Raw genomic sequence first — 12,851 nt, forward strand, 5'->3', positions numbered from 1 at the left:
TTGGCTCCCAGGTGGAATCTCTTCAGGTTCAGTGGTGGACCCGGTGGGACTGGATGATCTTCAGGGTATTTTCCAACCTTGGTGTTTCTGTGATTTTCCTCTCAAAGTGTCCCTTTGTCTTTACAGCTCCTTCAAGCACCTGATCGGGGGCCTGGACGATGTCTCCAACAAAGCCTATGAGGATGCAGAAGCAAAAGCAAAGTAAGTGCTCAGCATCAGGTGAGGTCAAACTTCTGTTTTTTGATGGTACACCTCTGGAATTCCCAAAAAGCCCCTCCTTGTTCTCCATGCAATAGTACCAAAGAGCTTGAAAAGGAGAGATTCCTCCTGTGGATGGAGGAATTTTCTTCCTCGTGTCTCCCTGGTTCTCCCCATGAATATGGAGATGGGTTTCCTCTGGTCAGTGCCCAAAGCCAGGTGGTCCCAAGGTCCTGCTCAATCACAATATTTGAATCCAGAAACCCTCTTGAAATATTGAGGTGAGAAATATATTGTGATGCGAGAAACTCTAGATCTTGGAATTGTCGTTGAGGGAATTGTCGTTGAGGGAATTGTTGTTGAGGGAATTGTCGTTGAGGGAATTGTTGTTGAAGGCATTTCATTTCTTTAGAGAGCTCTGAACTTTCTCAAATACCTTCCAAAGTCAAACTTGTTCTGAGACAAAGGATGGGCAGTGGAATTTGTCATTTGAGGATAAAAACTAGAGCTGCCTTGATGTGAAGCAATATATTCATCTGAGGTCCACAATAAATATTCATCCCTTTCAGAAGGGAGCTGTAGAGTATTAGATTAAAATATTTTTAAAACCCCCACTTTTTATTAATTCTTGAGCTGCAATTTGATTTTAATCTGTAATCTTTGAGCTCTGATTCTATCCCAATGATTAAAGCTTTTCAAGAGGATCCTGTTCTTCTTTGGGGGATGCTCAGTATCAACCAAACACAATTGAAAGGCAGAAGTTGTTGAAAAGAAAATTAAATTTGCTCTATACAAATTTTCTTTACTTTTCTCCCCTCTCAATTATTTTGCTTTTATGGGGATTTTTTTCATAGCAGATTAAAGAAGGGGGGGAAGTGTTTTCTCAAAGTCAAATGCTCTGAGTGACTGCTTAAATTGCAGATTCCAATGGGGTTATACATAGAAACTTCTCATTAAACCACAGGGGTTGGAATGGTGTCTGCTGAAGGTATTGGGCACCTCTGTGGAGGGAAGTGAGAATTCCCAGTTAAGTATTGATTAAAAATAACTCTTGGTCTGTTTCAGAAACTAAGATCCATCTCAAAAGTCTTCAGTTCATAAGCAAAACTTGTTAATCCTGCAAAATACCCATAGATAATTTCTCTTTTCTTATGTTTGAGTGATGTTTGAAATATCTAATTGATTTTAAGGTATCTAAAGGGTTGCATTTTAGATTGGTATAATATTTCCCTGCCTCAGATCAAATGTGAGCTTCCTTCTTATAAAGAGTTCCATTAAAAAGGTTGAATTCCCTAAATTCTTGTTGACCCAATTAAAAAAGTGGGAGACTATCAACTTCCTTTACCATCCCCAAAAAAAGGGGATTTGGGGCGTGGAATGCTTCAGATAGATGATCCCAAACATCACATGGTCATTCAATTATTATTTTATATTAATTTTTGAGTGTTCCTATTTGGGTTATATTGATTTCCATTGGAGCAGAAGGAAAGAAAACATTGGGAATAACACCGGGGAATTTTGGGTTGGGTCATAAACAATGTCATGGTCACAGAAGGTTTTTGAAGGTGCCACCACAACCCATTAGCACCAAGAAAAATGTGCCCTTCCCACTTCTATAATTTTAAGCTCTAATGTTGAGTATTTGTTATCCCAGGAACTTTGGGGATGCAGATTGAGGAGATTTTGAGGGTCGTTCAGGGAATTTTAGGATCTGCTGTACAACGTAGGGGAAGCTGCAGTCTGGGACCTCTTTGGAAGAAACTCTTTCTTTTGGGAGCCACTGGGTTTTGACCTTCACATTTTTGAGCTTTCATCTTCTCCACTCCTTTCCTCCTAATGCCAAGTGTTTCATCCCAATGGAAGGGCAGGGCCCTGCTGATGGAGGAATTGTTCCCTAAAAGGCTGAACCAATTAATTTTCATAACAACTTCTTTATCTTCAAAGTCAGAGGCCGGTGCTGGGGCCCTGCCACTGCAGAGTGGAGGTGACAGTGACATTATTGTCACATCTTGACATTTTGCCTCAGAGCAGGAGGGATCAGTGTTGTCTGCCTGGAAAAACATCCAAAAAAAAGGAATGCCCTATTGAAAAACAGAGTATTGAGCAGTTAAATTCTATATTCCTGTTTGCTGGGCTCCTTGAAAGCCAGCAGAAAGATGGATAGAGGAGGGAAAAATTGTAAAGTTCCTTGGGGAGAGAGCCCAGAAGAATTGTGAGCCCTTCCAGAAAGTTTTGGTGTTCCAGAGTTACCTCTCAAGGCAAAACTCCTTGGGAGAAAAGTCTCCTTGGCAGCAAGTTTAACCTGGATTCCTCTGCAAGCAGCAGTTAATTAGCTCCAGCTAATTGTCCTTCAAGGGCCTATTTTTTCCAAGGGGAGGTTTGTGGTAGGGAAGAACTGGGAACATAAAACGTGGGCAGGTTTGTGAGGCTTTATGCAAATCCCATGGAATGTTTTTGCTCGTCTTTTTTTAGCTCCCATCTCCTTTTCAGAGCTCACTGCCAGCTGGGAAAAGGCCTTGGGATGCCTCCTGTGGATCAAATGGATCAGGATGACCAAGGGCAGCTTGGGCAGGATTGGTGTAGTGGGAGATGGAAGGGGTTGGAACCAGATGGGCTTTGAGGTCCCTTCCAACCCAAACCATTTTAGGACTGTAAATGCCTACAAAATTAGTGGCACTGGAGTTTTTCTCCCCATTTCCATGCTGGAGCACATCCCTGGAGTCACAGAGCTCAGGGCATGGCTGAGAGGACGTTAGGCAGAAGTTACAGGCTTGAAATATCTTTCCATGTATCCATCTGTCCTCCAGGCCTGGAGGAGCTGAGCTATTTATTGAGTTTATTCTTATTTTAGAGGCGTTTTCCTGCTTTTTGTCAGCTTGGGGTTGGCAGTTCCCTTTAATGTCCATCCTTGGTGTTCCCTCTCTTAAATCAGCAATTGCAGACACGTCATCTGTGAGACCAAGATTTTAATTGTAGGCTATGATTTTAATTATAGGATTGTGCAGACTGTAATATGAATTATAATATTCTACTCCTTGAATGTATTCAAATGACTTAATGAATTAATTAACTAATGGATATTATAGTTGCCTCCTAAAAAGGGAAGGAGATAGGCAAATTTGCTTCATGCTCTGAGGAAATGAGAGTCTAGAAGACTCCCAGTGTCCCAGTGCCAGGCCCAGCCACGGTGGCATTTAGGGCATGAAGGAGATGCCCGAATCATCAGGATTATCTCAGTGTAGGTTGCTTCCAGTTGGAGCCACTCCAGCAGCTTCCATAAATCCAGGAGGACACAGGAGGGTGGCTTCTGCTGCAGCTGGTGGTGCCAAGTGGGGCAAGGTTCAGTGACCCCCTTTGCTCAGGGCACACCAATCCCTCCTGCTGGGCTCTTCCCAACCCAGGAACTCTTGGCATTGATCCTGTGCAATTATTGGACCCTTACCAAGGCTGGAGAGGTTCCTCTCTAGCTGGTGGCACCTTTCCATGGCAGCGCTGTGGCACAGCCACACCACTGAGGTGTCCCTTGCCACCCAGCTGGGACAGCTGGCACTGCCTGGCTGTGCCCGGCCAAGCACAGCCCCCAGAGGCACTGTCCCAGTGCTCCCACCACATTCCCAGCTGGCTCTCAGTGCCCATCTCCTGTGGCAGCAGGGCTTGGGATTGATCCCCAGCTGAAGCCTTGGTGCTTTGAGAAGGCTGCCCTAGAGCAGAGGCCAGACAGAGCTAAAGAATAAAGCAGGGATTTATTAAAAGGCCTCCATGGATCCACCTTGGGCAGCACAAGAGCCCAGCCAGGGCTGCACCCAGGATGAACCAAAATGGTCACAAAATGGACACCTGGTCACGGGGTCTGTCACTGTGATCAGTTCTGCTCCATTTGCATATTGGAGTTAATTGTCCAATTACAGCTTTAGGTTATGAAGTCCCATCCTTTTTCTTTTTCTCTCTCCAGCCCACGGTGTTTGTGTTCTTGGGCCTGATCATTTGTCCTTGGTCCCCAGCTGGAGCAGGAATTGTTTTGTCTCCCTGCTCTGTGCACAGAGCTCACCATCCCTTAGTGTGAAGACAGACCCACACACTAAAGCAGCACAGAGTCTGAAAAAAAGCTAAAACCTGAGGCATCAGAATAACCAACAAACCTTAAAATACTTCACAGCCTGACTTGGCCATGCTGTGTATTTGTATTTTAAGCAGGACAAAGAGTTTGTTAGGGTGAGGAGATGACAATTTGCCTCCTGCTGCCATTTTCTTCCAATCCAAAACACCCATGGAAGGAGCTTGGGGCAGAGTTAAACCAAATGGATCCACCTTGGGCAGCACAAGAGCCCAGCCAGGGCTGCACCCAAGGTGAACCAAAATGGTCACAAAATCGACCCCTGGTCATGGGGTCTCTCATTTTAATAAGTTCTGCTCCATTTGCATATTGGAGTTAATAGTCCAATTACAGCTTCAGGTTATGAAGTCCCATCCTTCTCATTTTTCTCTCTTCACCATTGTTTATACTTTTTGGTCTGGAGCTTGTAACAATTGTCGTTGGTCTCAAGTTGGAAAAGGATTGTTTTGTCTAACTACCCTGTGAAGAGAACTTGCTAACACTCCATATGAAGCTCAGAGTTACACACTAAAGCAGCACAGAATCTGAAAAATATGAAAGCTACGACTTAAGGCATCAGCCTGGACTCTGGTGCCTTCATGCTGTTGCTCCAAGCTCTCTGCAGGTAGAGGTTGTTCTGACTGCACTTCTCCCGTGTTTTATTTCCCATCCCAGCTGAATGGCAGCCCTGGGGTAATGTCTGGATACTCACAGCCAAAATCAGCTGCTTTTCCCAGAGCTTGAGGGGACAGGGACCTTTATTTAGTGTATGATGCCTTTCCATGTCCTTGAGCCCCAGAGCCCTTCATCTTTCTGGAGCTGTGTTTTAATGAAGAGCTTCATTAACAGTTGGACTCAGAAATCTGAGAGCTCCATTCCAACCTGAATGATTCTGTTCAAACCTTTTGTTTCAGTTCCCTTTCCTAGTTCTCTTTTTCAGTCCCTGAGATGTCCTTTTTTTCACCTTACACCCCCTCTCTCACTCCATTTATTCATAAAAGAGCATCCCAGGAGTTCATTGACTTAATTTTGCTGCAGAGGGTGGTTATGAATATTTTCCCTTTTATATACCTATGGAAATGAAACTACAAAGATATCTAAGGAAAAGAAATAAAGGGTAAGAGGAGAGAGAGTAGAGGAAAGATCCCACCATCCAGAAATGAGACTTGGTTGTTGCAATTTTGATATATGTGGGTCCAAGTGATGGTCACAGTCTTGATCCAGTGAGGATGAGGAAACACTGAGGCTGGATTGGCCCTTCAGCTCTGTAAAAGGGAGCAGAAACCAGCTTATTTTCATGGAAACTCCTGCTTTGGTGTGATGGAAAACCTTGGGAAAGCTTTGCCTGCAGATGCTGCCTCTGCAGGGCTCTGTCCAGCCTGCTGGGTTGGACATCCAGCCTGCCCTGGGGCTGTGTGGCTAAAACAGCCCTGGGTGTTAGGGAAGGATGGTTTTATTTTGTTTAGAAATACAGCTGAGATAGATTTTAACCCCTGCCAGAAGGGAAATGGGCAGAGTTAGGGTTCCAAAACGGGAGCTGCCAGTTAAAGAGGATGATTTAGTGAGGATCTGACTTGGTGCTGGGCTGGAAAACTTTGGCTGAAACAATCCACCAAGGCATGGAAAGTCATTTTTCCTCCAAGAGACAGAATTTGCTGGCTTTGCAGCATCATGGAGCTGTGCTGAGGGGCTCCATCCCCCCCTGTGTCCCTTGTTCCCTGAATTAGGGACCATCTGGGAAGCAGCTTTTGCCTTGGCTATCCATGGTGCCAGACTGGGGAGAAATCCTGTGGGATGTGCAAAAAGCTGGCAAAAAACTCCTCAGGGCTATAAAAAGAGGTTGCAGTCATTTCTTTTAAGCTGTGTAAATAATTAAAACCCTTCTCCTCTCTGGTGAGGGCTGTGTGGAAGCAACAACTGATCATCAATACCTGCTCAGTTTGTGTGAGCTGGAACATTTAATATTCAGAAAAACTGAGATTTTAGGCGGCATTACTTGGCCTCTAATATGGAAAAGCTTTTTCTCTTCCTGCTGGAGAGTTTTGCTTTTCCCAGCATTCAGCCTTAAATGGTTTGTCATTCCATCCTGAAGCCACTGCTAGCTTGTATCCACCTCTGTCACATTTTCCTGATTGCTGGAATAAATAGGGCTGGAATTAGAAAACATCTCAGAAATCATTTGAAAATGTGAGAACCCAGCAAGAGAGCACGCAGGGTGATGTCCCTAAGTGAAGGTAAATGCTAAATATGACTTTGTTTATTGAGGGGGACTTGCTGTTTGTTTGCAGACTTGAATTATTCACACAGAGACCACACCAGGCAGACTTGGTGGCTGCTTCCCTCTGGAGAAAGAGCACTGGGAATGCTCTGTCACCCACCAGGGATATGTGAATGACCTTTTGAAAGCCAGGTTGTTTTATTTAGGTAATAATCTCTGTGCTCTCCCCTTGCTCCGCTGACCTTTGGATGTGATAATGGGCTGGGGCATGGCAGATGGTGTGGAAAAGTCAGGGCCTCTGAAGGGGGCAGCTCTCCCAACAATTGGCTGCATTTCTTTATGGAATTGGGGCTGTCCTCTTTGTTTTATGGAATTAGAGCTGTCCTGAGGAAGCAAAACTGCAGCAGAAATAAATCATCCTTAGGATAACAAATTCCAGGGGGAGCAGAAATGCAATGTGGACGCCTCCATGTGCATGGCCATTCCAGCTGCACGTGGTGGGAGCACCTGATGGTCTGGGCCTTGGAAATATCAACCATTCCTGTGGCATGGATGGGAATCCTTCTCTCAGGAGCTGCTGGGAATACTCTGCTAATCCCAGAGCTCTGTGCAGTGCTGGCTTGGTGCTTTAACCAGAAACCTTGGCCAGTTTTGGGGGGAGTAAAGGCAAAGGCAGCATTAAAACATTTCCATGCACCCCTGGTGGTGTAAATTGGTTGTCCAGCATATTTTGGAGCTGTCCAGAAGGTTTATCTAAACAGCTTTTAAGGATGACACCACTGGAAGTTGGGCTATTTCTGTCCTGCTGTTATCTGCCGACTTAAATAACAGGGAGGCACTTGAACAAAATGTGTAATCCAAATAAAACTGAGTGATACTGCTGCTACAGGGAAACAGTGGTTTTGGAACTGCTGGGAACAGGTGGGAGATCATTTGTGACTTTCCTAGAGCTGCAGTTCTGTGTTAGTCCAGTTCTGCTTGGCTCTGCCTCAGCAGCTCCAACAAGCTCAGACCTCACTTTTATATCCAAGAGTTTGTAAGGGGAAGGGAAGAAGGAGATGTAGAGCCAGTGAGAGATGAAGGGCAAGTATGTTGCTGGTGCTGGTACCCAGGGAAGGTCTGGCAGGAGAAGATTTGGGCCCCAGAGGGAAGCACCAGGGCAGGAGGTGGTACAGTATTGTCTCCCTGATTTCAAATTATCTTGGCAAAGGCATTACCAGGTAAAGAAGTTTCTTCCCATTGACCCAAAAAACTTTCCAGGCCAGGATTTTATGGGAGTAGCTCCAAGGTTTGGGACTGCTGGTTGTTTTAACTCAGGGAGAGGGGAAGGAGCAGAGGGTGGAGGTTCCTATTTCAAAATGAGTGAATATTCGTTGTTCTCCCTGCCAACATCAGTGAGTGTGGTACCCAGAAACTGCCCACCAAATTCAGCTGACCCCAGGACAGAAATTGTGTCACACTGGGAGATGAAATTCAATCACCCAACTGTGAAATGGAAGAATTTAATCCCACTTTAAGTGAAAAACACAGTGTAGCCTTAACTCCAAAGCTGCTGCAGACCTCCATCTCACCAAAACAGCTGAGCCACCCTTTTCCATCTTCTTTGTAGAAAACAGTCACTTTTCCTGAGGGCTCAGATTGCTGTCCATATACAGCTTCCAGTGTAAATGCAGTCCCTGTTCCACTCAGGATTTCTACCCCATCTCAGCCTTACCTGGAGAGCCCCTTCCAGGGCCTAAAGGGGCTCCAGGAGAGCTGGAGAGGAAATGGGGACAAGGCATGGAGGGACAGGACACAGGGAATGGCTTCAAAATGACAGAGTGAAAATTTAGATGGGATATTGGGAATTAGGAATTGTTCCTGTGAGGGTGGGCAGGCCCTGGCACAGGGTGCCCAGAGCAGCTGGGGCTGCCCCTGGATCCCTGGCAGTGCCCAAGGCCAGGCTAGAAAAACCTGGGACAGAGGAAGGTGTCCCTGCCCATGGCAGGGGTGGCTCTGGATGATCCTTAATATCCCTTCCATTCCAAACCATTCTGGGATTCTAGGAAAGTATTCTAGGACAGGTCTATGCCTTTCCTGCTCCCAGCTGTGGGACCCACAGGATGACGCTCCTGTTGTTGGGATCACCAGGAAGGTGCCAGCCTCCCATGACAGTAATATATACCATAACACTGAGTAATGGAGGTTTATTTATGTTATTATTATGTTATTTTGTTACTCTTACTATTATGACTATTATTATTACTATTACTAATATTACTATTATTATTACTATTATTACTATTATTATTTTTTTCTCACGTGCTTGTTTGCAGCACCTGAGACAAGCACATGAGAATGCCAGACAACTTGGAATGCCAGAATGGTTTAGGTTGGAAAGGACCTTAAAGCCCATCCAGTTCCATGGGCTAGGACACCTTCCACTGATCCCAGGTTGCTCCAAGTCCATCCAGCCTGGCCTTGGAGCAGATTTAGGGCATCCCAAACCCCACACTAGTCAGTGCACTTGGTTTTCCTGGCTGTGCTGTGCTCCACTTACATTGATTTGCCCTCAGTTGCATTTGCTCCATTTTCTCTGTGTCTCACTGAATGCTCCATGAAATGATTTGAGAAGTGCTGGGCTCTAAATCTTTATATCATCTGGAAAAAAAAAAAAAAAAGTGAAGAAAAAAGAAAGGAAAGGCAGTTGTCATGATTTAGCTGATCCCACAGCTTCTGCAGACGTATAACAAGATGAAACATCAGAAATATAGATAAGATGACATTGTGAATATGTGTGAGAGCTCAGTGCCTGTAAACCTTGAAAGAGGAGATGAAAGCCTCATCTGGCCCATTATGTTGGACATTAATGTAAAACTGCCTGGAGGTTTTTAATGGGGCTTTTGTTATTAAATTTCTGCTGCGAGTTAAAAGCCCCTCATTCGTGGCTGTATTTAAAATTCATTTTAGTGCTGGCAGTGAGGTGTTCCTGGCTCTGTCTGCTCAGCAAAGCAGTACAGGGAGATGTGTTTGAGCCCTGTCTTTGCTGTCTCTTGGTTTCCTGTCATTTCCTGTACAATTGTTGAGTTGCTCTGTAGAAAACATCAAATAACATCATTTATTGATCACAGAGCGAGGGATTAGAGTGATACCATGAGCATCAAAGTGTGCCATTGGAATCTGCTCAGCTGTTGATGATCTGTGTTGAACAACTCTGCCATACCTCCCCCAAGCCCTTCAGAGCTCCAGGTCCTGATCTGAGTCTGTCACAGACAGGTAGAGAAATTATCAAAGAAAAGCCTCATAAAATTAAGCTGAATTAATAGCTGGCCTATCACTTCTAAGTGCAGTGAAGTAGTCTGCAAGCTCCCATGTAAAAACAATCTGGGGAATGAGAGCTTGTTAACACAACAGTCTATTCCTAGGGTGTAAAATAAGTGCATCTGTATAAACAATAAGATCTGTCTCATAAGAATCAGTAGAGAAAATATGTAAACTAAGCAGAAATACAGAAGTTTGATAGATATGCAAAATACCATGTACCAGCCAATGTGGATGTATTATCAACAAATAAGATTTGACACAGAGCCTTCTGATAATCCTATAAAATATAACCTACACAACAATGATCTGGCTTTTCCTTCATGAAGATAATGCAGTCTTGGCTAACTTATTACAACATTAGTCTGGGATTAAACCTCAGAGCTGGGTGCATTTCCATCCCAAGATGCTTCCTTAGCAAGGTGCATTCCTCACACAGGGATCCTTATTCCTTCAGCCCTTTGGAGGCTGCCCCTGTGCAGGAGTGGTCTCATTCCTCTTGGAGGGCAGCATGGAATTCCCATGGCTCAGAACTCCTTGAGGAGCCCCAAATGGCAGCAGCCCAGGCCGGGGCTGGGACTCTTGGAACACACAGGGAAATTTCCAGGGAGTCCCTGCAGATGCTGGCTTGGCACAAAACTGAAAGCCTCCACTTTGAAACATCAGCTGTGCCCTTAAATTCCCCCACTTCCAGCTTCCCAGTCATTTCCTACACTGCCTGCAGTTCAGCTTTGAAAGCTGTTTTACCAACCCCACTGCTCCAAATCAGCTGTTTTAATAAGGATGCAGGAGCTGAGTTGTCATATTTTGCATCTGGGTCAGATTCAGACATGAAAATATTTAAGAGTTGAGCAAGTGCTTAGTGAGGACGTGACCTCCTGCTTGGAAAAACAGCAGATCCAGGAGAAAATGCTGCTCCAAGGCTTTTGCTCCCTGCTGCTCACACGTGCCCTTGCTAAGTATTGAAGCTGACATTTAAAGCAAAAAGGATTTGCTCTCATGTTTTATGGTTGCAAAGGGTAAAGTCCTGCAGGAGTGAGCATTGCACCGGTCGCAGACCACACTCAGCACTTCCCAAAGTCCTCTGAGAATTAAATAGATTCATGTTAAATATGAAAATTAAATAATAAAATGAAATAGATGATATTTAGCTGGTTTTAGTTGGTTTTAGCTGGTTTTTCTTGCAACCAGCTAAAACTCTGGTCATTTGAACTTCCTTTCACTGAGTTTGGGAAATGCAGCAGCAAAATGAAGAATATCTCCTCCTGTTTTCTGTTTGTGTTTCAACCTCTCCATTGTTTCCCAGGCAGGCAGGTTTTTATCAGTGCCTTGTTATCCAACTCCTTGGAAATGGAGAAATCACTCAGTCTTCTCAGGAGAGCCAGGAGAGGGTAAAGGCTGGGAACAAGTAGTGCTGTACCTTCCCTTTGCTGGTGGGTTGCTGATGGTTTGAGGTGGGAGTCTCTCCACTCAAGTGTCCTTTTATGTGAATCTCTTTGCATGGCTTCAAGCATTTTGCAACATCGTTTTAAACACACCTGGGGGAAAGAAATTCAAATATTTGTTTGACCTGCAGCATCTCCTGTGCTGTTATACAGAGGAGGGGAGCATAAGAGAGCTGAGCTTGGGGGGTGCCAGGGGCTGCATTGCTCAAAACATCAACAGGAGCTGCTCCAGGGAATTCTCCTTTTGAGTCAGTGAGGGTTGGATGGCACAGCCTGGCTTGGAAATGAAAATAATTGCAAACAACTCAGCTGTTTGAAAGTTTTCCTAATTTTCCCCAAGTTTCAGTGGATGGCATTGCTTAGAAAAAGAAAATTTCTAGCAGAGGCCATCACTCCTGCTGCAGGGCTCAGGAGAGGCTGATCTGTGTCACCCCTTTGGAGAAGGCACGACAGGGATGCCAAAGGATTTGTAAATGGCATTGAAAGTGTCTCTAGAAAAATAAAAAGAGACTCAATCATATTTTATTATGGCCTTCTAAAAACTCTGCAGGGCTTGGAATAGATAGTAGTCCCAGCAGTATCTCTCTCCCATTTCCAGTGTTCTTGTTGGGAAGAATCCTACTGTCATGTTGGACTTGAATTGATATTTTCAAAGTGATAATTTTCAACCAACTTGATCATTTGCCTGAAGTCCTTCAATTAAAAAAACCCATTCACTGTTAAAAAATGAAATTACCCAGGACCACTTTCATGATACATCCAAAAGCATCCAGCCTGCTCTTTCCTCAGAAACCCATTTTTACAGTTCTTTGTACACACAACTTCAATCCTTGTGCCAATACTCATTTAAAATTATGAACTCCACCTGAGAAGGTCCTAAATTAGTACTTGTTGCCCCATTCCCACATTGCAAAGCTCCAGTGTTGAGGGATGGGAATCCAGAGTGACTTGGGGTGATTTGGGGGAGTCAGGATCAGAGCTGTGAATCAGGAGCTGAGGTTTTGCTGCCTCCAAAACTGAATAATCCAGAAAACAGCTCAGTTTCCAGCAGTGGGATCAACCTCTTCAAACTGGGGTGATTGGGGGAATCAGGATCAGACCTGTGAATGAGGAGTTGGGATTTTGCTGCCTCCAAAACTGAATAATCCAGAGAACAGCTCAACTTCAGCAAGTGGGATCAACCTCTTCAATTTGGGGTGATTGGGGGAGTCAGAATCAGACTTAGGATTGATGAGCTCAGATTTTGCTGCCTCCAAAATTGAATAATGCAGAAAATAGCTCAGTTTCCAGAAGTGGGACCCTTCACAGTGAGTCTGGGCATTATCATTTGTGTGCCATCTCTTTATTTGATAAGGTGCAGCCTTATCTGGCTCTGCCCTTAGAAAAGCCCAGTGCCCATTAGTGATATTTATTTGTCTAATAAAACACAACATTGCCAGCTTGGACCTGTTCATTTGTATTTTACACTTCTGCTCTTTACTCTCAGTTTCTATGGGAACCTGGGCTGTTACAGCAGTGGGGAATAAAGAGATGAGGAGAAGTCTTGGAAAACACAACTCTTGTTTCTCCTCTGAATTGGCAGGCACAAACACTCAGC

General features: G+C 44.6%; 1 protein-coding gene across 2 annotated transcripts in view; it reads left to right on the plus strand.

The window, feature by feature from the left end:
• Window positions 1–12,851, plus strand: part of PRKG1 (protein kinase cGMP-dependent 1) — a 381,904-nt gene that overhangs the window by 322,687 nt on the left and 46,366 nt on the right. For both annotated transcript variants that reach the window (XM_066554198.1, XM_066554197.1), the window contains exon 9: window positions 127–201. In XM_066554198.1, the coding sequence (XP_066410295.1) occupies window positions 127–201 (75 nt within the window). The remainder of the gene's footprint in view (window positions 1–126; window positions 202–12,851) is intronic.

This window comes from Molothrus aeneus, chromosome 8 (genome assembly GCF_037042795.1).
Source record: "Molothrus aeneus isolate 106 chromosome 8, BPBGC_Maene_1.0, whole genome shotgun sequence".
Lineage (NCBI taxonomy): Eukaryota > Metazoa > Chordata > Aves > Passeriformes > Icteridae > Molothrus > Molothrus aeneus.